We start from the raw sequence: 24,123 nt of genomic DNA on the forward strand, positions 1-24,123 counted from the left end.
CCTGATCACCCCAACGATCTTGATCAACCCAAAAATCCTGATCACCCCAACAATCCTGCTCACCCCAACAATCCTGATCATCCCAGAACCTGATCTTCCCATCACTTCTAGCACCCCCCGATCATCCAAGCACCCTTGATCATCCCAGTATCCCTATTTATCCCAGAACCTCTGATTATCCTGGCATCCTTCTGTGTTTGCTTGCTCATCCCAGGGATGCCAGGGGTGCATTCTTCGATATGTCTACATACAGCTTAATACCATAGACAGGAAATGAAATAAGAGATCTGCATTGGCAGAATAGTTGAGACTTCCAGTAAAACTCTCAGACAATGGCAGAAGCAAAGGAAAAGGTGAAGGTTTATGTTTGCAATTTTGCTTGAGTTGCCTGGATGGAACTCCAGACATGCAGCTCCACTCTAAGCAGACTGCAGTCATTCATCTACAAACTACACTATATTACCAAAAGTATTGGGACACCTACCTTTACAAGCACATTAACTCTAATGGCATCCCAGTCTTAGTCCGTAGGGTTCAATATTGAGTTGGCCCACCCTTTGCAGCTATAACAGCTTCAACTCTTCTGGGAAGGCCGTCCACAAGGTTTAGGAGTGTGTCTATGGGAATGTTTGACTATTCTTCTAGAAGTGCATATGTGAGGTCAGGCACTGATGTTGGACAAGAAGGCCTGGCTCGCAGTGTCCACTTTAATTCATCCCAAAGGTGTTCTATCGGTTTGAGGTCAGGACTCTGTGCAGGCCAGTCAAGTTCATCCACCCCAAACTCGGGCGTCCCCAAACTGTTCCCACAAAGTTAGGAGCATGAAATTGTCCAAAATGTCTTGGTATTCTGACGCCTTAAGAGTTCCCTTTACTGGAACTAAGGGGCCAATTAGGGTTGCCACCTTTTCTTCAAGCCAAACCTGAACACTTTAGCGGCATGGGACACTTTTGGGAGCTCCAAGGACAATAGTACTGTAGTGCGCATTGTGTGCCACAGCGAACAGTGGGTGTGGCCTAATTGCTCTCACTAACATCATTGCCCTGCCCCCCCCAGTTATGCCAATTGTGCCCCCAGACAACCGCCCAGAGCTCCCGGGCAAGAACGGATTTGTGTGTGACTATCTTGGTTACTTGAGGAGCCACAGCCCATTCTGAATAATGTCTATGGGTTTTAGTCCGCCTGAAACTCAGACACATGATTCAAAACCCGGACTGTCCGGGGGAATCCTGGACAGGTGGCAACCCCTGAAAAAAAGCCCCACACCATCATCCACCCACCACCAATTGATTTGGGCCAGTGCGCAAAGCAAGGTCCATAAAGACATGGGTGAGTGAGTTTGGGGTGGAGGAACTTGACTGGCCTGACCTCAACCCCATAGAAGACCTTTGGGATGAATTAGAGCGGAGACTGTGAGCCAGGGCTTCTCATCCAACATCAATGCCTGACCTCACAAACGCGCTTCTGGAAGAATGGTCAAACATTCCCATAGACACCCTCCTAAACCTTGTGGACGGCCTTCCCAGAAGAGTTGAAGCTGTAATAGACGAGAAGGCCTGGCTCACAGTCTCCACTCTGATTATAAAGGTGTTCTATCGGGTTGAGGTCAGGCCAATTTCTCCACCCCAAACTCGCTCATCCATGTCTTTATGGCCCTTGCTTTATTGGTGATGGTCAGACATTCCCCATAGACACATCTCCTAAACCTTGTGGACGGCCTTCCCAGAAGAGTTGAAGCTGTTATAGACGAGAAGGCCTGCCTCGCAGTCTCCACTCTAATTGATTCTAAAGGGGTTCTATCGGGTTGAGGTCAGGACTCTGTGCAGGCCATTCAAGTTCCTCCACCTCAAACTCACTCATCCCTTCCTTTATGGACCTTGCTTTATTGGTGATGGTCAAACATTCCCCATAGACACATCTCCTAAACCTTGTGGACGGCCTTCCTAGAAGAGTCAAAGCTTTTATAGCTGCGAAGGGCGGGGCCAACTCAATATTGAACCCTCCGGACTTAGACTGGGATGTCATTAAAGTTCATGTACGTGTAAAGACAGGTGTCCCAATACTTTTGGTAATATAGCGTATGTGAGCCAGTGCCGGGAACGTGAAGTAGCAGCACCTTAGTGTACAGAATCTTTTATGTCAGTGACCCTCTTTACCTGGACTATGCACAAAATGTTCAATGCACACATAGTAAAATTACATAGAGGCGAGATTGTTCCTTTATTATTATTTTCTATATACCTGTTTTGTAACTTTTCTCATGAAACTGATTATACCTCCTCCTTGAATGTCTCCATTTAGTGCTCTTCTCATAAACTCCTCATAGAACTTCCCAATAGGCTGGTCTTAGGTCACAGGCTTTGCCCGCTGACTTTGGCCCCATAACTATGGAGGCACCTTCATGGTGGAAGATCAACCCATCGCTGATTATTGCTGAAGGAACCTTTTCGAAATCTCTGGGGGGGGGGGGGGGGACGCTGTATGAGAATGTCTGTGAAGGACTATGAATTCCTTTTGATGAGAAACAACCCTGAAGATATTGTAGGGCGATAATAATAATGTCCCCTTTTAGCTGTTCCCGTTTCCATACAATCACCTTTAATGTTCCATTGAAGCGTATGAAGGTTGAAGGCTTTTTTCTCACAAACAGAATTCCGAATGAAGTGCTGAGATCTCCAGTCAGCGAATTTCCCATCTGCGGTTCATGTCATTACGATTTCTATTGGTGTGTTCATTCCAGAGCGAAGACAATCAGAAGGACAGAAGATGTCTAGATTTGGTCACACTTCTTCATCCTCCAGTCCTCCAGTTGGTGTCAGAGATGGGCTCCATCCATGTGATACTAGGGAAACTCTAAAATGATTTTCAATTTAAATCGACTAAATACATATCAAGGGTAACCAAACAAAAGCTGGCCAAAGTCTTATGCCCCGTACCAGGGCTGGACTGGGACAAAAATTTGGCGCTGGACGTGATCCAGACCGGCCCACAAGCAAAAAACAGTATATAAACTGTCCGCAATTGCGCAAAAAAGCCCCTAGAGAGCCCCCTTTACATCAGGGTCCCCAGAGAGCCCCTCCTTACATCTGGGTCCCCAGAGAGCCCCCCACTTACATCAGGGTCCCCAGAGAGCCTCCCCCTACATCAGGGTCCCCAGAGAGCCCCCCACTTACATCAGGGTCCTCAGAGAGCCTCCCCCTACATCAGGGTCCCCAGAGAGCCTCCCCCTACATCAGGGTCCCCAGAGAGCCTCCCCTTACATCAGGGTCCCCAGAGAGCCTCCCCTTACATCAGGGTCCCCAGAGAGCCTCCCCTTACATCAGGGTCAGCAGAGAGCCTCCCCTTACATCAGGGTCCCCATATAGCCTTATAGAGCCCCCTTTACATCAGGGTCCCCAGAGAGCCCCCCACTTACATCAGGGTCCCCAGAGAGCCTCCCCTTACATCAGGGTCCCCATATAGCCTTATAGAGCCCCCTTTACATCAGGGTCCCCAGAGAGCCCCCCACTTACATCAGGGTCCCCAGAGAGCCTCCCCTTACATCAGGGTCCCCAGAGAGCCCCCCACTTACATCAGGGTCCCCAGAGAGCCTCCCCTTACATCAGGGTCCCCAGAGAGCCCCCCACTTACATCAGGGTCCCCAGAGAGCCTCCCCTTACATCAGGGTCCCCATATAGCCTTATAGAGCCCCCTTTACATCAGGGTCCCCAGAGAGCCCCCCACTTACATCAGGGTCCCCAGAGAGCCTCCCCTTACATCAGGGTCCCCAGAGAGCCCCCCACTTACATCAGGGTCCCCAGAGAGCCTCCCCTTACATCAGGGTCCCCAGAGAGCCCCCCACTTACATCAGGGTCCCCAGAGAGCCTTCCCTCACATCAGGGTCCCCAGAGAGCCTCCCCTCACATCAGGGTCCCCAGAGAGCCTCCCCTTACATCAGGGTCCCCAGAGAGCCTCCCCTTACATCAGGGTCCTCATATAGCCTTCCCCTTACATCAGGGTCCCCAGAGAGCCCCTTTTACATCAGAGTCCCCAGAGATCATCCGCCTTACATCAGGGTCCCCATATAGCCTTCCCCTTACATCAGGGTCCCCAGAGAGCCCCTTTTACATCAGAGTCCCCAGAGATCATCCGCCTTACATCAGGGTCCCTAGAGAGCCAGCCCCTTACATTTGGGTCCCCACAGAGCCCCCCCCCCCTTATATCAGGGTCCACAGAGAGCCTCTCTCTTACATCAGGTTCCCCAGAGAGCCTCCGGCTTACATCAGGGTCCCCAGAGAGCCTCCGGCCTACATCAGGTTCCCCAGAGAGCCTCCGGCTTACATCAGGGTCCCCAGAGAGCCCCTCCTTACATCATGGTCACCAGAAAGAGGGCAGGTAGTGGGCCAGAACCCTGTGGTCGGGGACTTCTGGACTGACTCGGGGCTATGGGCCCCAGATTCGGGGCTATAGCCCCAAAAGTCCCCCCCAGCGATGGCACTGGCTGTCACTGAAACCGGCCCACTGAGCCATCGGCCCACCGGGAAACTCCCTATAGTCCCTATGGCCAGTACATGCCTGCCCCGTACACACACAATGGGATTTTCCGACAACAAATGTTGGACGTGAGCTTGTTAACTGAGAGTCTGACCGCGTGTGTACGCTCCATCGGACATTTGTTGCCGGACTTTCCGCCAACAAATGTTGGCTAGCAGGTTCTCAAATTTTCCGGCAACAAATTTTTGTTGTCGGAACTTTCCGATCGTTTGTACACAAGTCCGCTGCACAAAAATTCACGCATGCTCGGAATCAAGTACGACCCGGAAGAGCTTGGTCTTGTAAAACTAGCGTTCGTAATGGAGACACCACGTACGCCTTGTACGTCATTACGTTCGTAATTGTTGGCCAACGTTTGTGTGACCGTGTGTATGCAAGACAAGTTGGAGCCAACACCCTTCGAACAAAAATCCACGGTTTTGTTGTTCGGTAAGTCCGATCGTGTGTACGGGGCATTACAGTATCTTACAGAAGGTTTTCTTTGGTTTGAGGTGTTGGTGGAGTGGTGGAACCTAGTTGGTGGCGCAGTTCTCAAGATTGAACACAAGTCTTTAAAACGAAAGTGGACAGTATCTCTGTAGGTACCTCTGGGTAGTGATGGACGAACTTCCGACGGGACGTTTCGCGAACGCGAAACGCGAACGGACACAAACGTTCGCGAAAACGACCGTTCGCCGCGGGCTCCATTGACTTCAATGGGAGGCGAATTTCGCAAACCTTTAGGTCGAATTTGCGGCCACGGGGTAATTATTAGGGGGTAGCACGTAGTCCCACCACCTGGACAATAGCATAATACATGTATGAGGTGAATTTGGGATCGATAACTACAAGCATTTTTTTTTTATTTGGGAAATTGTTCTGACAATTCAGGACTATGGAGCTAATGAAGGCAATGGAGGAGAGGGAAGGTCAGGGACCAGGGTAGGCAAACAAGAGGGTGCAGGAGATACAGAGCACTGACAGCAGCACCGTAATACAGAGCACTGACATCAGCACCGTGACATACAGCGCTGACAGCAGCTCCGTGACATACAGCGCTGACAGCAGCTCCGTGACATACAGCGCTGACAGCAGCTCCGTGACATACAGCGCTGACAGCAGCTCCGTGACATACAGCGCTGACAGCAGCTCCGTGACATACAGCGCTGACAGCAGCACCGTGACATACAGCGCTGACAGCAGCTCCGTGACATACAGCGCTGACAGCAGCTCCGTGACATACAGCGCTGACAGCAGCTCCGTGACATACAGCACTGACAGCAGCTCCGTGACATACAGCGCTGACAGCAGCTCCGTGACATACAGCGCTGACAGCAGCACCGTGACATACAGCGCTGACAGCAGCTCCGTGACATACAGCGCTGACAGCAGCTCCGTGACATACAGCGCTGACAGCAGCTCCGTGACATACAGCGCTGACAGCAGCTCCGTGACATACAGCGCTGACAGCAGCTCCGTGACATACAGCGCTGACAGCAGCACCGTGACATACAGCGCTGACAGCAGCTCCGTGACATACAGCGCTGACAGCAGCTCCGTGACATACAGCGCTGACAGCAGCTCCGTGACATACAGCACTGACAGCAGCTCCGTGACATACAGCGCTGACAGCAGCTCCGTGACATACAGCGCTGACAGCAGCACCGTGACATACAGCGCTGACAGCAGCTCCGTGACATACAGCGCTGACAGCAGCTCCGTGACATACAGCGCTGACAGCAGCTCCGTGACATACAGCGCTGACAGCAGCTCCGTGACATACAGCGCTGACAGCAGCTCCGTGACATACAGCGCTGACAGCAGCTCCGTGACATACAGCGCTGACAGCAGCTCCGTGACATACAGCGCTGACAGCAGCTCCGTGACATACAGCGCTGACAGCAGCTCCGTGACATACAGCGCTGACAGCAGCTCCGTGACATACAGCGCTGACAGCAGCTCCGTGACATACAGCGCTGACAGCAGCACCGTAAGCAGCCCCAGGAGGAAGTCAGCACAGCACAGGGATGGTGTGATCCCCTCATAATAAGAACCCCCAGGAGGAAGTCAGCACAGCACAGGGATGGTGGGAGCCCCTCATAATAAGAACACCCAGGAGGAAGTCAGCACAGCACAGGGATGGTGGGAACCCCTCATAATAAGCAGCCCCAGTAGAAATATGACACCGCTCAACCTCTTCAAAGAGGAGGGTAGGGGCATATAGTACGGTGTGCTTTTTTGGGTCAGGGAAGTGAGCCAAATGAATTAAGAAGGTCTGTGTGCTTGATTCCAAAAATTGTTTATAGACATATACATGGTCTACTGATCACATGTGTTGAATTCCTCCGAGATCCATGCCTCATTCATTTTTAGAAATGTGAGGTAGTTAACACTGTGGTGAGCTAGGCGAGTACGCTTATCGGTCACAATCCCCCCTGCTGCGCTGAACGTCCTTTCGGACAGGACACTGGATGAGGGGCAAGCCAACAGTTCGATTGCAAATTGGGCAAGCTCTGGCCAGAGGTCAAGCCTGCCCACCCAGTAGTCTAGGGGTTCATCACTCCTCAGAGCGTCCACATCGGCCGTTAACCCAATGTAGTCGGACACCTGACGGTCTAGGCGTTCCCTGATGCTGGATCCGGATGACACCTGTCGATGGGTCGGCTGAAAGAATGACCTCATATCCGAAGTCACCAACACATCTTCAAACCGGCCTCTTCTTGCAGGCGCTGTTGGATTGGTACCCGCAAATCCTTCTCTGGGAGTGGGAATTGCTCCTCTGCCAGCGCACGCAAAAGCAGAATGCAGCATTTCTCGAAGCAAGGCCTGGAAGTGCTGCATTCTGACAGCCCTCTGCGACGGCGGTAACATTTCCGCCATTTTGTGTTTGTACCGGGGGTCTAAGTACGTTGCCACCCAGTACTGGTCCTTGACCCTCATGCTTTTTATACGGGGGTCCCTATTAAAACACTGGAGCATGAAGGCCCCCATTTGCACTAAAGTGGAAGCGGTGTGGTGGCCTGGCTCCTGCTCATCATCCAGGATAATGTCGTCCTCTTCATTCTCCTCTCCCCATCCTCGCACAACAGGGATCCCAGAAAGGTTTAAAGCATGCTCTTCTTGCTCCTGCTCATCCGCCCCGGCACCATCCTCCTCTGACTCCTCATCAGACTCCTGTTGTTGACTTGTCTCAGATAGAGTAGCCCCCCCTGGGAATTCATCCAGCATTGCGACTTCCTCATCTTCCCGCTCCTGCTCCTCCACAGCCTGATCAATGACACGACGCAATGCACGCTCCAGAAAGAAGGCATAAGGTACCATGTCACTGATGGCGCCATGGCTGCGACTGACCAGTTTGGTGATCTCCTCAAATGGCCGCAGAAGTCTGCATGTGTCGCGCATGAGCAGCCACTGGCGCGGTGAAAAAAAACCCAGCTCCCCAGAACCGTTTCTTTCGCAGAGTTCATACAGGTAGACGTTAACTGCACGTTTCTGCTGGAGCAGCCTATCAAGCATATAGAAGGTTGAGTTCCATCGCGTCGGGCAATCGCAAATAAGACGTCTGACCGGCAGATGGTGTCGCCGCTGAATGTCAGCAAGGCGAGCCATGGCCGTGTAAGATCTTCTGAAATGGGCCGAGATTTTCCTTGCCTGCCGCAAGATGTCCTGGACCCCAGGGTATTTGACAAGGAATCGCTGCACGACCAAGTTTAAGACGTGTGCCATGCACGGCACGTGCGTGATTTTGCCCTGTTTCAATGCGCTAAGCAGATTGGCACCGTTGTCACACACCACTTTACCAACTGTCAAATTGAGCGGTGTTAGCCACTCATCTGCCTGTGAACGCAAAGCTGAAAGGAGTGCCGGGCCAGTGTGGCTCTTTGCTTCCAGGCACAACAGACGCAGCACGGCATGGCAACGTCTCACCTGGCATGTGGAATAGGTTCTGGGGAGCTTGGGCGGTGCAGTGGAAGAGACGCTAGCAGCGGAAAAGGAGGAGGCAGCTGAGGAGGAGAGGGAGGAGGATGGAGTAGGAGGAGGAGAAGAAGAGTCAGGCCTGCATGCAATCCGTGGCGGTAAAACCAAATCTACACGGGTGCCACGGGTTACATGCTTGACGGCCGTCAGAAGGTTCACCCAGTGGGCAGTAAAACTGATATACCTTCCCTGCCCGTGTTTGCTAGACCACGTGTCTGTGGTCAGATGTATCTTGGCACCGACACTGTGTGCCAGAGATACATTCACTTGCCGCTGAACATGGCCATATAGCTCTGGGATGCCCTTCTCTGAGAAATACTTCCTTCCTGGGACCTTCCATTGTGGTGTTCCAATGGCCACAAATTTGCGAAAGGCCTCCGAGTCCACCAGTTTATATGGCAGTAGTTGGCGGGCTATGAGTTCTGACAAGCCAGCCGCCAACCGTTGGGCAAGAGGGTTATCCGGCGTCATCATTTTTTTACGCTCAAACATTAGGCCCACGGAAGCCTGCCTTTTTGCAGAAAAATGTGAGCTTGGCGTGATGGAAGGTGGAGTGGAGGACAATTGTGAGGAGAGAGGAGAAGGAGAAGTAGAAGACGAGGCTGGACGGTGAGAGCCTGCAGTGTGGCTTTGTGTGTTCCGTTGCTCCCACTGGGCTCGGTGATGGCTGCTCATGTGCCTTCTTAAGGCGGTCGTCCCTAGGTGAGTATTGGGCTTACCGCGACTAACGCGTTGACTGCAAAGATTGCAGATGGCAACGCTATTGTCAGCAGCGGACACGTTAAAAAAAGCCCACACTGCGGAGCCATGTGCCGGTGTCCTGGGAGCGCCAGATGTGACCGTACATGGTCGATGACTCGCTCCTGATACATTTGCAGTCTGCTTTGTCCCTGCTGTGCAATGTAAGTCATTGCTGCTTCTCCTCCCTATCTGCTGGTCCATATCTCCCTCTGAACTCCCCTCCTCTTCCTCTCTTGTGGGCACCCACGTGACATCACTAGACACGTCATCATCAACGTCACCTTCCCCACCGCTATAAGTAGAGTAGGCAGCAACACCGGGGACCAACCTCCTCCTTGGGCTGATCTGGGTACTGGCGTCAGACTGCTGAGTAGCGCTTGTTGCTACCTCCTCTTCCTGATCCAATACCAAGAGTGGCTGCGCATCAGAAATGTCCTCTTGATATGGATCGGAAAATAATTCCAGTGACTCAAGCGGAAGGTATGTGGTGGTGGTGGTGGTGGTCGTGTTGTTGGTGGTAGTGTCTTTGGGGGTGCACATAGCAGAGAGTGAAGAAGAGGGTGCAGATCGAGAGGATGAGGAGGGTGCAGAAGAGTAAGGCTGAGCGAGCCACTCAACCAAGTCTGGTGCATCCTTTAAAGTAATTGAACGCACCTTCTGCAACTTCCCACTTTGGCTCAAGCCTGTTGCTCCTGCCCTACCCCTACCACCCCTGCGGAAGGGCCTGCCTCTTCCTCTGCATGTCATTTTTTAAATGACCCTGTGACAAAACTCTTAGTCCCTATACCGCTGAAGGACTGCTGCAGTATAGGTGAGCGGTCAGCAGTGGTGCACGTCAACCCTATCTATTGTGGACCGATAGCGGTCCTTACAGAACAGCAGACTGTACCGCACTCAAGCCTATGTACCGTAGCACCCTATACCAAGTTACCAGTCCTTATAAGAACTTTTGTGGAACAAGCAGGTTGTGTGTTAGTGATTAGCAGACTGTACGTCAGTCCCTATACCAATGAAGGACTGCTGCAGTATAGGGCAGCGGTCAGCAGTAGTGCACGGCAACCCTATGTATTGTGGACCGATAGCGGTCCTTACAGAACAGCAGACTGTACCGCACTCAAGCCTATGTACCGTAGCACCCTATACCAAGTTACCAGTCCTTATAAGAACTTTTGTGGACCAAGCAGGTTGTGTATTAGTGTTTAGCAGACTGTACGTCAGTCCCTATACCGCTGAAGGACTGCTGCAGTATAGGGCAGCGGTCAGCAGTGGTGCACGTCAACCCTATCTATTGTGGACCGATAGCGGTCCTTACAGAACAGCAGACTGTACCGCACTCAAGCCTATGTACCGTAGCACCCTATACCAAGTTACCAGTCCTTATAAGAACTTTTGTGGAACAAGCAGGTTGTGTGTTAGTGATTAGCAGACTGTACGTCAGTCCCTATACCAATGAAGGACTGCTGCAGTATAGGGCAGCGGTCAGCAGTAGTGCACGGCAACCCTATGTATTGTGGACCGATAGCGGTCCTTACAGAACAGCAGACTGTACCGCACTCAAGCCTATGTACCGTAGCACCCTATACCAAGTTACCAGTCCTTATAAGAACTTTTGTGGACCAAGCAGGTTGTGTATTAGTGTTTAGCAGACTGTACGTCAGTCCCTATACCGCTGAAGGACTGCTGCAGTATAGGGCAGCGGTCAGCAGTGGTGCACGTCAACCCTATCTATTGTGGACCGATAGCGGTCCTTACAGAACAGCAGACTGTACCGCACTCAAGCCTATGTACCGTAGCACCCTATACCAAGTTACCAGTCCTTATAAGAACTTTTGTGGACCAAGCAGGTTGTGTATTAGTGTTTAGCAGACTGTACGTCAGTCCCTATACCGCTGAAGGACTGCTGCAGTATAGGGCAGCGGTCAGCAGTGGTGCACGTCAACCCTATCTATTGTGGACCGATAGCGGTCCTTACAGAACAGCAGACTGTACCGCACTCAAGCCTATGTACCGTAGCACCCTATACCAAGTTACCAGTCCTTATAAGAACTTTTGTGGAACAAGCAGGTTGTGTGTTAGTGATTAGCAGACTGTACGTCAGTCCCTATACCAATGAAGGACTGCTGCAGTATAGGGCAGCGGTCAGCAGTAGTGCACGGCAACCCTATGTATTGTGGACCGATAGCGGTCCTTACAGAACAGCAGACTGTACCGCACTCAAGCCTATGTACCGTAGCACCCTATACCAAGTTACCAGTCCTTATAAGAACTTTTGTGGACCAAGCAGGTTGTGTATTAGTGTTTAGCAGACTGTACGTCAGTCCCTATACCGCTGAAGGACTGCTGCAGTATAGGGCAGCGGTCAGCAGTGGTGCACGTCAACCCTATGTATTGTGGACCGATAGCGGTCCTTACAGAACAGCAGACTGTAACGCACTCAGGCCTATGTACCGTAGCACCCTATACCAAGTTACCAGTCCTTATAAGAACTTTTGTGGACCAAGCAGGTTGTGTGTTAGTGATTAGCAGACTGTACGTCAGTCCCTATACCAATGAAGGACTGCTGCAGTATAGGGCAGCGGTCAGCAGTAGTGCACGGCAACCCTATGTATTGTGGACCGATAGCGGTCCTTACAGAACAGCAGACTGTAACGCACTCAGGCCTATGTACCGTAGCACCCTATACCAAGTTACCAGTCCTTATAAAAACTTTTGTGGACCAAGCAGGTTGTGTGTTAGTGTTTAGCAGACTGTGCGTCAGTCCCTATACCGCTGAAGGACTGCTGCAGTATAGGGCAGCGGTCAGCAGTGGTGCACGTCAACCCTATCTATTGTGGACCGATAGCGGTCCTTACAGAACAGCAGACTGTACCGCACTCAAGCCTATGTACCGTAGCACCCTATACCAAGTTACCAGTCCTTATAAGAACTTTTGTGGACCAAGCAGGTTGTGTATTAGTGTTTAGCAGACTGTACGTCAGTCCCTATACCGCTGAAGGACTGCTGCAGTATAGGGCAGCGGTCAGCAGTGGTGCACGTCAACCCTATGTATTGTGGACCGATAGCGGTCCTTACAGAACAGCAGACTGTAACGCACTCAGGCCTATGTACCGTAGCACCCTATACCAAGTTACCAGTCCTTATAAAAACTTTTGTGGACCAAGCAGGTTGTGTGTTAGTGTTTAGCAGACTGTGCGTCAGTCCCTATACCGCTGAAGGACTGCTGCAGTATAGGGCAGCGGTCAGCAGTAGTGCACGGCAACCCTATGTATTGTGGACCGATAGCGGTCCTTACAGAACAGCAGACTGTAACGCACTCAGGCCTATGTACCGTAGCACCCTATACCAAGTTACCAGTCCTTATAAGAACTTTTGTGGACCAAGCAGGTTGTGTGTTAGTGATTAGCAGACTGTACGTCAGTCCCTATACCAATGAAGGACTGCTGCAGTATAGGGCAGCGGTCAGCAGTAGTGCACGGCAACCCTATGTATTGTGGACCGATAGCGGTCCTTACAGAACAGCAGACTGTACCGCACCCAAGCCTATGTACCGTAGCACCCTAGACAGACCAAGTTACCAGTCCTGATAAAGAGCTTTGTGGAACAAGTGAGTTGTGAATGATTAGCAGACTGCAGCAGAAGGGCAGCAGTCAAGTATAATATTCTTTCTATATTTGGAAGAAAGAATATTATACGTGTACAAGCCTATTACCGTACCACTGATACCAGTCCTGAAAAGAACCTTTGTGGAACTAATAGTAACAGCAAGTCTTTAAAATTATCCTCACTGCCTGACACACTGCTTCCTGCCTGTCCCTATACAAATTGGCAAAAAAGAGTAGGCTGGAACGATTAGCTGGAACAGCTCTTTTGTGGACCTGATAGTAACAGCTAATGATGATGATGATGATGATGATGAAGAAAGACTAATCTGGCTGAGCTGTCCCTAAAATAGCAGCATACAGCGCTCTGTCCCTTTATCTAAACTGACAAAAGAAACTCAGGCTGCTGACCTAACACCTATACCAGTCCTGAAAAGAACTTTTGTGTACCAAATAGCTAGCGTTTTCTCTGTCCCTACTCCACACAGGATCCTTTCCCTACAGTGACAGAAGAAAGAATGTAAAATGGCCACCGGATCGGGTGTATTTATAGGTTAGGGGGAATGTCCAAGTGTCCATGAGCTGTCATGTCTCAATTGGTTGTCCTGTAACACATGATAAACGTGTCACGAAAGGTTAAAGTTCTTGTATACATTAAACACGTAAGTCCGCCGGGGCGAACGACGGAAAAAGGCGTTCGAACCCGCGGACGGCGAAAGTCGGAAATTCGCCGCGAAACGACCGCCGGGCGAACCGTTCGGCCATCACTACCTCTGGGTCCAAGTTGGTCTGGGGAATGCTAGTGGTGATTAAAGTAAAAGGTTGAGAAGGGCACACAAGTCCCAAGTAAGTCCAGTAAGTCTTTATTATCGTCATCAGAAGTCACAGAAGGTATCCAATGCGTTTCAAGAGGCCATTGTTTTCCCCTTTATCAGCAGTCTTTCCCCTTATAATAGTGGAGAAACCGTATGGTGTGCCATTCCCAGGTTGGTTGGTTAAAGGTATTGCCATGGTGCCTCCAACCCACAATCTGAAGATTTAAAGCTGTGAGCTCTTCTAGGGTTGGGACTGGAAGAATCAGAGTACTCTATAAAGGTCTACAGAACAATGTATAATAGCAGTGGAGAAACCGTATAATGTAGCAAACCCAGGTTGGCTGGTTAACGGTATTGGGAAGCGTTTCTCTCAGTGCCGGGACGAGGTCATCTAGAGCCCAGGGCAAACATGCCAAAAACTGCGCCCCCCAAGATCTATGAGCATTATGTGTCAGAAAAAATACCCTCCCCCCCAAACAAATTTGGCATTAGTCCAAGCCTAAATTCCCCCCCCCCGCCCAATAACAATCTGCCCCTGCTGCTGAAATCCCCCTCACATCACAAATTTCTGCCCCATCCATACCCCATATCCCCCCAGCACAAATGCCTTACCCCTCCTAACAAAAATCCTCCACCACTCAAATTCCACTTCCAAATCATCCCCCCCCCAAACAAATTGGGCATTAGTCCATGCCTAAATCCCCCCCCCCCCCGCCCAATAACAATCTGCCCCTCCTGCTGAAATCCCCCTCACATCACACATTTCTGCCCCCTCCATACCCCATATCCCCCCAGCACAAATGCCTACCTCTCCTAACAAAAATCCTCCACCCCTCAAATTCCACTTCCATGTCACCCCCCCCCCCCCCCACACACACACACACTCACACACACACTCCAAATCCCCCTTCTAGCACAAACACCCCCCAATCTTATCTACTAACACAAACCCTAACAAAAAAATCCTCCTGGCACAAATTACCCCCCCCCCACACCATATCACCTCTTCTAGTACAAACCCCCCTTCAAATAAACCCTCCTAACTCAGATCCTCCTCTCCCATCCCCCTCCCAACACAAATCCCCCTGAATCACCACTTTTAGGGCACACACACAAATTTCTGCTCCTAGAGCAATTCTTGCCACCTGCTGACCCCCAAATTCCTTTTCCCAAACAACTCCCCCCCTCCCCCCACAATCTCCTCATGGTGCCTCCCCCCATCTCACATGATACCACAGTGCCCAGGGCAGCCGCCCCTCCTGTCAATCCCATGTCCTGGTCCTGACCATGTCCTGGTATATGACAATGGTGAAGAAACCACATAGTGCACTGCACCCAGGATGGCAGGTTAAAGGTATTGGGAAGCGTGTGCCCACCAGCATTCTGAAAACCTAAAGCAGTGAGCTCCTCTAGGGTGGGAATTGGCCTGAAAGGTTTGATGCACTCTTTAAAAGCCTACAGAATTTGTTGGCAATGTAATTACAGTGGAGTAAATGTATAGTGTAGAATACAAAATTGGCTGGTTAATGGTATTGGAAAGCCTACTTCCTACCCACAATCTGAAAAAAATATAGCCGTGAGCTCCTCTAGGGTGGGGACTGATCTGAAAGGTCTACAGAATCTGTTGCCAATATATAATTGTGGAGAAATTGTATAGTGTACCAGACCCAGGTTGACTGGATAAGGATTTTAAGGAGAATACGATGTTGTCTCCATGCAGCTTTCACTCGTATTGTGAAGATATGAATCCGTCAGCTCCTCTGGGGTGGGGACTGATCTGAAAAGTTTACCGTGCTCTGTAAATATCTACAGAAATTATTGGAGATCTATAAATGTATCAAATATAAAAATAAAAATATAACAAATATCTTCACAGAAGCTGTTCTTTATTGCAGAGGTCATCGGTGTGGCGGAACTGGTCAACAAAATTAACGGGCCTGGATTCACCAAGTTTGATGAAGATCTGGCCACGGCATTTTCCATTTACTGCGGGATCAGCATTGCTCACGTAAGAGCCCCCCACCCCCGCACCCACGCACCGTTTCTCCAGCTGGAAATGGAAGTCTCATTCTTGGTCCTCCCATTCTATCCAGCAACAGATGATAATGGTGTTCGTTCTGAGTTGGGTCCATTCTTCCATAGTGTGGGACCAAAATCTAGGGTGACATCAAGGGTGACAATGCTGCTCTTCCATAGACACAGAAGCGAGTGGAAGTGTGTTACTGGCAGGATGACCAGGATCCGTCCTAGGGTGACAACACTACTCCTCCATAGATACAGTACAGTAAGTGGGTGCTGTCACCCTAGGACAAGAAGTGTGTTCCTGGCAGGATGACCAGGATCTGTCCTAGGGTGACAACACTGCTCCTCCATAGATAAAGTACAGTAAGTGAGTGTTGCCACCTTAGGTCAGGAAGTGTGTTCCTGGGAAGATGAGCAGGATCTGTCCTAGGGTGACAACGCTGCTCCTCCATAGATACAGTACAATGAGTGAGTGTTGTCACCTTAGGACAGGAAGTGTGTTCCTGGCAAGATGACCAGGATCTGTCCTAGGGTGACAATGCTGCTCCTCCATAAAGTACAGGAAGTGAGCATTGTCACCTGACGACAGGAAGTGTGTTCCTGGCAGGATGATCAGGATCTGTCTTATGGTGACAATGCTGCTCCTCCATACATAAAGTACATTAAGTGAGCGTTGTCACCCTAGGACAGGAAGTGTGTTCCTTGCAAGATGACCAGGATCTGTCCTAGGGTGACAACATTGCTCCTCCATAGATAAAGTACAGTAAGTGAGCGTTGTCACCTGAGGACAGGAAGTGCGTTCCTGGCAAGATGACCAGGATCTGTCCTAGGGTGACAACGCTGCTCCTCCATACATAAAGTACAGTAAGTGAGTGTTGTCACCCTGGGACAGGAAGTGCGTTCCTGGCAAGATGACCAGGATCTGTCCTAGGGTGACAACGCTGCTCCTCCATACATAAAGTACAGTAAGTGAGTGTTGTCACCCTGGGACAGGAAGTGTGTTCCTGGCAAGATGACCAGGATCTGTCCTAGGGTGACAACGCTGCTCATCCATAGATAAAGTACAGTAAGTGAGCGTTGTCACCGGAGTTTCGGAAGTGTGTTCCTGCCAGGATGACCAACCCTTTCAAAGATCATAAAGTCAGCGTTATCACATGGGCTTCCTGATCATGTGATTACTGTGATTGGCTGTCACAGTGATAACCTGATTGGCACCCAGCCTACCCAATTGTTGTCATGTGACCTGCAGCTGTCACAGTGCTGGGGGGCGTGCAATAGCACCCTATGCCCCTCCCTGATGAATGAGTCTTCTCTCTGTGTGTAATCTGATCTCCCCACCTCTTTAAGAGTGTTTCAGACCTGAAATTTTTCAGGAAACCGATAAATATGGCTGATATTACTTGGAGATTGCCACCTGCAAAAAATATAACATACTCCTCTATTTCATTATTAAGGTGATCAAAGAAGAAGAAAAAAAAAAAAAAAAAACTATAAATGTTATTTTTAATACTGGACATAATATACAAAGAAAACTTTACATATAAAACATATTTGTTCCCTTTAAGTGATGTGATCCTAATTTATGGTTGTCTTCTTCTCCCCCCCACAGTCCTTGCTGTACAAGCAGGTGAGGGAGGCGCAGTTCAGGAGTCACCTGGCCAATGAGATGATGATGTATCACATGAAGGTGAGAAAACATTTGCAGCTTGTATATGTAGCACTGACCCCCGAAGGAGCTGCTGGTTTGATTGGACTTACCGTTACCTTCTTCACCTCGATTTGCGTCTAGGGGTTTCCCCTGGTCGATGGCCCAGAAAGCTTAAAGGGATTTTTATTTGCAAAAAAACATAGACAACGAACAGTCTCTCTGTATAGGATCAGAGGGTTAGGAGAAAAGTCCAGATACTCTTAGGCCGCGTACACACGCGCGGACTGTTCGCCCAACCTTGTTCGGCAAACAGTTTCATCAAACAGTCCGCTCAAAATTTGCATGAGCGGACTTGCCCACACACGAGCGGACTGTTTGACGAACAAGGTTGGGCAAACAGTTCGCTCAACTTTTGAAATGAACGGACTCGCCCACGTAAGGAGGAGGCAAATCCGCCCATTTCAAGCGCGTGTACAGGTAGGCGGGGCCCGCGAAGGAGACGTCGCGGGCTCCGCCGCCTGGAATGGGCTTAAAGGGGAACCCCAACGCCGAAAAAAATCGGCGTGGGGGTTCCCCCCAAGTCCACACCAGACCCTTGTCCGAGCACGCTACCCGGCCGGCCAGGAAAGGGGGGCGAGCGAGCGCGCCCCCCCTCCTGAGCTGTACCAGGCCGCGTGCCCTCAACATGGGGGGGTGCCTTGGGGAAGGGGGGGCCGCGCGGCCCCCCCACCCCAAAGCACCTTGTCCCCATGTTGATGAGGACAAGGGCCTCTTCCCGACAACCCTGGCCGTTGGTTGTCGGGGTCTGCGGGCGGGGGGCTTATCGGAATCCGGGAGCCCCCTTTAAGAAGGGGGCCCCCGGATACCGGCCCCCCACCCTATGTGAATGAGTATGGGGTACAATGTACCCCTACCCATTCACCTGTGAAATAAAGTACAAATAAAAACACAACACAGGGGAAAAAAATATTTTATTGCACAGCCGGGGGTCTTCCGTCTTCTCGCCGGACTCCTCCGCTATGTGTGTGTAGCTCTTTTGCCAGCGGAGGAGTCCGGCTTTCTTCCTCCCCGCCGCCGGCCTCTTCTCCCGACTTCGGGGGTCTTGTCCCCCTCTTCGGTTCTTCTGCCGGGCCACCGCGCCTGGTCCGGTGGCCCGGTCTTCTGTCGCCGTCTTCCGTTCTTCTGTCGCCGCCTTCGGTTCTTCTGCCGGGCCACCGCGCCTTCTTGTAGCTCTTTTACAGGCGGTGGCCCGGTCTTCTGTCGCCGTCGCCGCCTTCCGTTCGTGTTCTTCTTCTTGTTCTTCTCCAGGAGATGTTGACACGTCGCTCCCTCCGGCCGGAATGCCAGAGCCGCCCTGCGCTGTGACTTATATAGTGACAATGGGGCGGGGTCACATGGTATATGTCACATGGGTTGATGTCACATGGTGACCCCGCCCCCTTACGATGTCATAGTCCCCATGTGACATCAACCCATGTGACCAACCCATGTGACATATACCATGTGACCCCGCCCCATTGTCACTATATAAGTGACCGCACAGCGCGTCCCCGGCATTCCGGCCGGAGAGCTCGTCGAGTCAACATCTCCAGGAGAAGAACAAGAAGAAGAACACGAACGGAAGGCGGCGACGGCGACAGAAGACCGGGCCACCGCCTGTAAAAGAGCTACAAGAAGGCGCGGTGGCCCGGCAGAAGAACCGAAGGCGGCGACAGAAGAACGGAAGACGGCGACAGAAGACCGGGCCACCGGACCAGGCGCGGTGGCCCGGCAGAAGAACCGAAGAGGGGGACAAGACCCCCGAAGTCGGGAGAAGAGGCCGGCGGCGGGGAGGAAGAAAGCCGGACTCCTCCGCTGGCAAAAGAGCTACACACACATAGCGGAGGAGTCCGGCGAGAAGACCCCCGAAGACGGAAGACCCCCGGCTGTGCAATAAAATATTTTTTCCCCCTGTGTTGTGTTTTTATTTGTACTTTATTTCACAGGTGAATGGGTAGGGGTACATTGTACCCCATACTCATTCACATAGGGTGGGGGGCCGGTATCCGGGGGCCCCCTTCTTAAAGGGGGCTCCCGGATTCCGATAAGCCCCCCGCCCGCAGACCCCGACAACCAACGGCCAGGGTTGTCGGGAAGAGGCCCTTGTCCTCATCAACATGGGGACAAGGTGCTTTGGGGTGGGGGGGGCCGCGCGGCCCCCCCTTCCCCAAGGCACCCCCCCATGTTGAGGGCACGCGGCCTGGTACGGCTCAGGAGGGGGGGCGCGCTCGCTCGCCCCCCTTTCCTGGCCGGCCGGGTAGCGTGCTCGGACAAGGGTCTGGTGTGGACTTGGGGGGAACCCCCACGCCGATTTTTTTCGGCGTTGGGGTTCCCCTTTAAGCCCATTCCAGGCGGCGGAGCCCGCGACGTCTCCTTCGCGGGCCCCGCCTACCTGTACACGCGCTCGAAATGGGCGGACTTTCCGAGCGGGAACAGTCCGCTCATTTCGAAAGTACAACGGACAGGCCCACACACGGGCGGACTGTTCGCTCAAACACAGTTTCAGCGGACAGTTTTTCGGAATTTCCGAAAGACTTTGTCCGTCCAACTGTCCGCTCAAACTGTCCGCTGAAAGCCCACACACGAGCGGACTGTCCGCCCAAACACTGTTCAGCGGACAAGGTTGGGCGAACAGTCCGCCCGTGTGTACGCGGCCTTAGTGTCAAAGTCAATAATAAAGGACTTGCTTACTTCGACTAAATCCAGAGAATAGCCATTCACAGCTGGATGATCACTCAGGTTGGACAGTCCCTCTCTCACAAGGCCTAGCAGCCAACAAGGTGCTTAACCACTTGCCGCCCGCCCTATTACAAATAGACGGCGGCAAAGTGGTTTCATAATCCTAACCGGACGTCATATGACGTGATCAGGATTATGAGCCGCTGCGCGCCCCCGGGGGCGCGCATCGCGGCGATCATTGTTGCGGGGTGTCAGTCTGACACCCGGCAACTACGATCTCGGTAAAGAGTCTCCGACGGAGACTCTTTACCACGTGATCAGCCGTGTCCAATCACGGCTGATCACAGTGTAAATGGGAAGAGCCGGTGATCGGCTTTTCCTCACTCGCGTCTGTCAGACGCGAGTAGGGGAGAGCCAATCGGCTGCTCCTCTGACAGGGGGGGGTCTGTGCTGATCGATTATCAGCACAGCCCCCCCCCCGAGGATGCCCACACTGGACCACCAGGGACGCCACCAGACCACCAGGGATGCCCAGCAGAGGTAATCCTCCAGGGATGCCAGTCAGGCACAATGGATGGCAATCAGTGCCCATAATGGATGGCAATCAGTGCCCACAATGGGCATCACTGATTGGCATGCATTATTGTTTGGCACTGATTGGCATCCATTAGTACAGTATAACACCTGTGTTGCTAATGAGTGCCCACCTGTGCTGCTAATGAGTGCTCACCTGTGCCGCTAATGAGTGCCCACCCGTGCCGCCTATCAGTGCCCACCCATGCCCATCTGTGCCGCCTACCCATGCCCATCTGTGCCGCCTACCCATGCCCATCTGTGCCGCCCATCCATGCCAATCCGTGCCAGCTATCAGTGCCAATTTGTGCCACCTATCAGTGTCCATCCGTGTCGCCTATCAGTGTCGCCTATCAGTGTCGCCTATCAGTGCCGCCTATCAGTGTCCATCAATGCCACCTCATCAGTGCCACTTCATTGGTGCCCATCAGTGCCGCCTTATCAGTGCCCATCAGTGTAGCCCCATCAGTGCCCATCCGTGAAGGAGAAAACGCACTTATTTACAAAGTTTTGAAACTGAAACAAAAAAAAACATTTTTTTTTTCAAAATTTTCGGTATTTTTTTATTTGTAGCACAAAAAATAAAAACCGCAGAGGTGATCAAATACCACCAAAAGAAAGCTCTATTTGTGGGAAAAAAATGATAAAAATTTCATTTGGGTACAGTGTAGCATGACCGCGCAATTGTCATTCAAAGTGCGACAGCGCTGAAAGCTCAAAATTGGTCTGGGCAGGAAGGTGTTTAAGTGCCCAGTATTGAAGTGGTTAAATCTGGAACAAGTCTCTGCCACAGACGTTATTGTAGAACACGTAGGAAACTAAGACTTGTAGAACACTCGTGTGGTACCTGGATCTTTCAGCCAGTTCGGCGATATCGCACAAGATTGGATTCACTCAGGTCCTTCAGCCCCTCCAGGCTCTTGCTAAGAAGCCACCCCATACGTGGCCTTCTTCTGAAGAGTCCTCCCCTGGATAGCTATGAAGTTGCTGGGCCTCGCCACAACCGGAGACGGCACCGGACCACCTCCGAATCGTTTCCTTAGTTTCCTTGCCTCGGGCTAGCCAGCCCCGAGACATAAAGTTGGGTGGATCCACACCCCAGGCCATAGCCTTCCTGGGGGCTGGTCAGGAGGACCAGGTCAATGGAGTCAGAACATCCTTCTGGACCGGAACCCCCAAACCACGTGACATCCGCATCTTAAGTACCCCCTCCCAGAAATCACAGCAAGAGTGACACTCCCACTGGGTGGGCTCCGAGAGAAAGTAACCTTAAAGCACCCAACCAGACTGTGTTTCCATGCCTGCCAGAAGAGACAGCGCCCCCTATGGCCAGGCCGAACATCCTATAGTCCAGTCAGACTGATGCTGAGCTCAAAATTTGAAATAATTATACCCAAACCAAAGTGCAGTTTAGGTATAACATTCAATTTCAAAACATATAGCACGCTCTTCAGGAGCCATCGCTACATATAAATTTTGGGGATTCTTCCCGATGCACATACGATTTTCATAAGTGGCTTGTGGAAGCTGTGATATACCATATATTGCCAAAAGCATTGGGACACCCCCTCCAAATCATTGGATTCAGGCGTTCCAATCGCCTCCATGGTCACAGGTGCATAAAATCAAGTACCTAGCGCATGCATAGGGCTTTTACAAACATTTGTGAAAGAATGGGTCGCTCTCTCAGGAGCTCAGTGAATTGGAGCGTGGTACCGTTGATAGGTTGCCACCTGTGCAAAAAGCCCATCCGTGAAACTTCTTTGCTACTAAATATTTAGCGGTCAACTGTTAGTGGTATTATAACAAAGTGGAAGCAACTGGGAACAACAGCAATTCAGCCACGAAAGTGGTAGGCCACGGAAAATGAGAGGGTGGGGTCAGCGCATGCTGAAGCTCACAGTGCGCAGAAGTGGCCAACTGTGGCCAACTGTCTCATGTGGCCCTCAGGTTAGCACAACCACAGAGAGCTTCATGGAATGGGTTTCCATGGCCGAGCAGCTGAATCCAAGCCTTACATCACCAAGTGCAATGCAAAGCATCAGACGTTGTGGTGTAAAGCACACCACCATTGGACTCCAGAGCAGTGGAGACGTGTTCTCTTTAGTGACAAATCACTCTTCTCTGGAAATCCGATGGACGTGTCTGGGTTTGGTGGTTGCCAGGAGAACGGCACTTGCCTGACTGCATTGTGCCAAGTGTACAGTTTGGTGGATTATGGTGTGGAGGTTGTTTTTCAGGGGTTGGGTTTGGCCCCTTAGTTCCGGTGAAAGGAAACTCTTAAGGCGTCAGCATACCAAGACATTTTGGACAATTTCATGCTCCCAACTTTGTGGGAACAGTTTGGGGACGGCCCCTTCCTGTTCCAACATGACTGCGCACCGGTGCACAAAGCAATGTCCATAAAGACACGGATGAGCGAGTTTAGGGTGGAAGAACTTGACTGGCGTGCACAGAGTCCTGACCTCAACCCAATAGAACACCTTTGGGATGAATTAGAGTGGAGACTGCGAGCCAGGCCTGCTCGTCCAACATCAGTGCCTGACCTCACAAATGCGCTTATGGAAGAATGGTCAAAGGTTCCCATAGACACACTCCTAAACCTTGTGGGCAGCCTTCACAGAAGAGTTGAAGCTGTTATAGCTGCAACTCAATATTGAACCCGACTAATATTGACTAAGACTGGGCTGCCATTAAAGATCACGTGCGTGTAAATGCAGGTGTCCCAATACTTTTGCCCCTATAGTGTATGCAAACCTTTACTGGCATATTTTGTGCCATTATTGACCAATAAAAGAATTGACTTCTGTTATACTAAACTGGAATTTTAAGGACCCCCCCCCCCCCATTGGAGCTTTTTCTGCTTGGAAAAGTCCTTAACCGATACGGCAACATCAGCCGTCATATAAAATTAAAGAGAGAAAAGATCTTCACCTCTTATGGTTACCAAGGCACTTTCCTCCCCAGAACCTTCTCTCTGCTCTCGGTGATGTGCCAATCCTTCGGTGCTCGGATGACCCCTAATGTAATCAGCATGAGTGTATTATCTGCAGTAAATTGCCCGTTCAATGCCATTATCCCCGCTCAGGCAGAGAGAAGCGGCAGGGCCCTGGGGCGACTCATAACTTTATCGCAGGGCCTCAATAACCAGCACTGAACCGGTCTCATTTCCACTTAGAGAACCGACGGGCCATTACTGTGCCCAGCTGGAGGCAGATTCGCTATATTCCCCGTTTTATTGAATATCTGCTCTGGACATGACTTCCTGTTGAGTCAGTCGTCTCGGCCTTGGCGATCCATCTTCTGACTTAATGGCCCTGAAATTCGACGGAGATGCCAGAAGTTTAAAGGAATCCTTTATGGCAATGCGGGGTTATTAAAGTGAACCGCTCACAGAATCTTAGATACTGCGGCACGCCACGGAGCGCTAGGGTTAGTCATCGGCCAACAAGGGGCGTCAGAGCTCTAAAATAGGTTGAGTCATCGACCAACAGGGGGCGTCAGAGCTCTAAAATAG

General features: G+C 51.3%; 1 protein-coding gene across 3 annotated transcripts in view; it reads left to right on the top strand.

Moving 5' to 3' along the window:
• Nucleotides 1-24,123, top strand: part of PDE2A (phosphodiesterase 2A) — a 910,752-nt gene that overhangs the window by 843,100 nt on the left and 43,529 nt on the right. For all 3 annotated transcript variants that reach the window (XM_077451150.1, XM_077451151.1, XM_077451152.1), the window contains 2 exons: nt 15,541-15,653; nt 17,277-17,354. In XM_077451150.1, coding sequence (XP_077307276.1) covers nt 15,541-15,653; nt 17,277-17,354 — 191 coding nt within the window. The remainder of the gene's footprint in view (nt 1-15,540; nt 15,654-17,276; nt 17,355-24,123) is intronic.

Source organism: Lithobates pipiens, unplaced genomic scaffold (genome assembly GCF_037356315.1).
Source record: "Lithobates pipiens isolate NorthernLeopardFrog02 unplaced genomic scaffold, aLitPip1_a1.2 Scaffold_23, whole genome shotgun sequence".
NCBI classification, from domain to species: domain Eukaryota; kingdom Metazoa; phylum Chordata; class Amphibia; order Anura; family Ranidae; genus Lithobates; species Lithobates pipiens.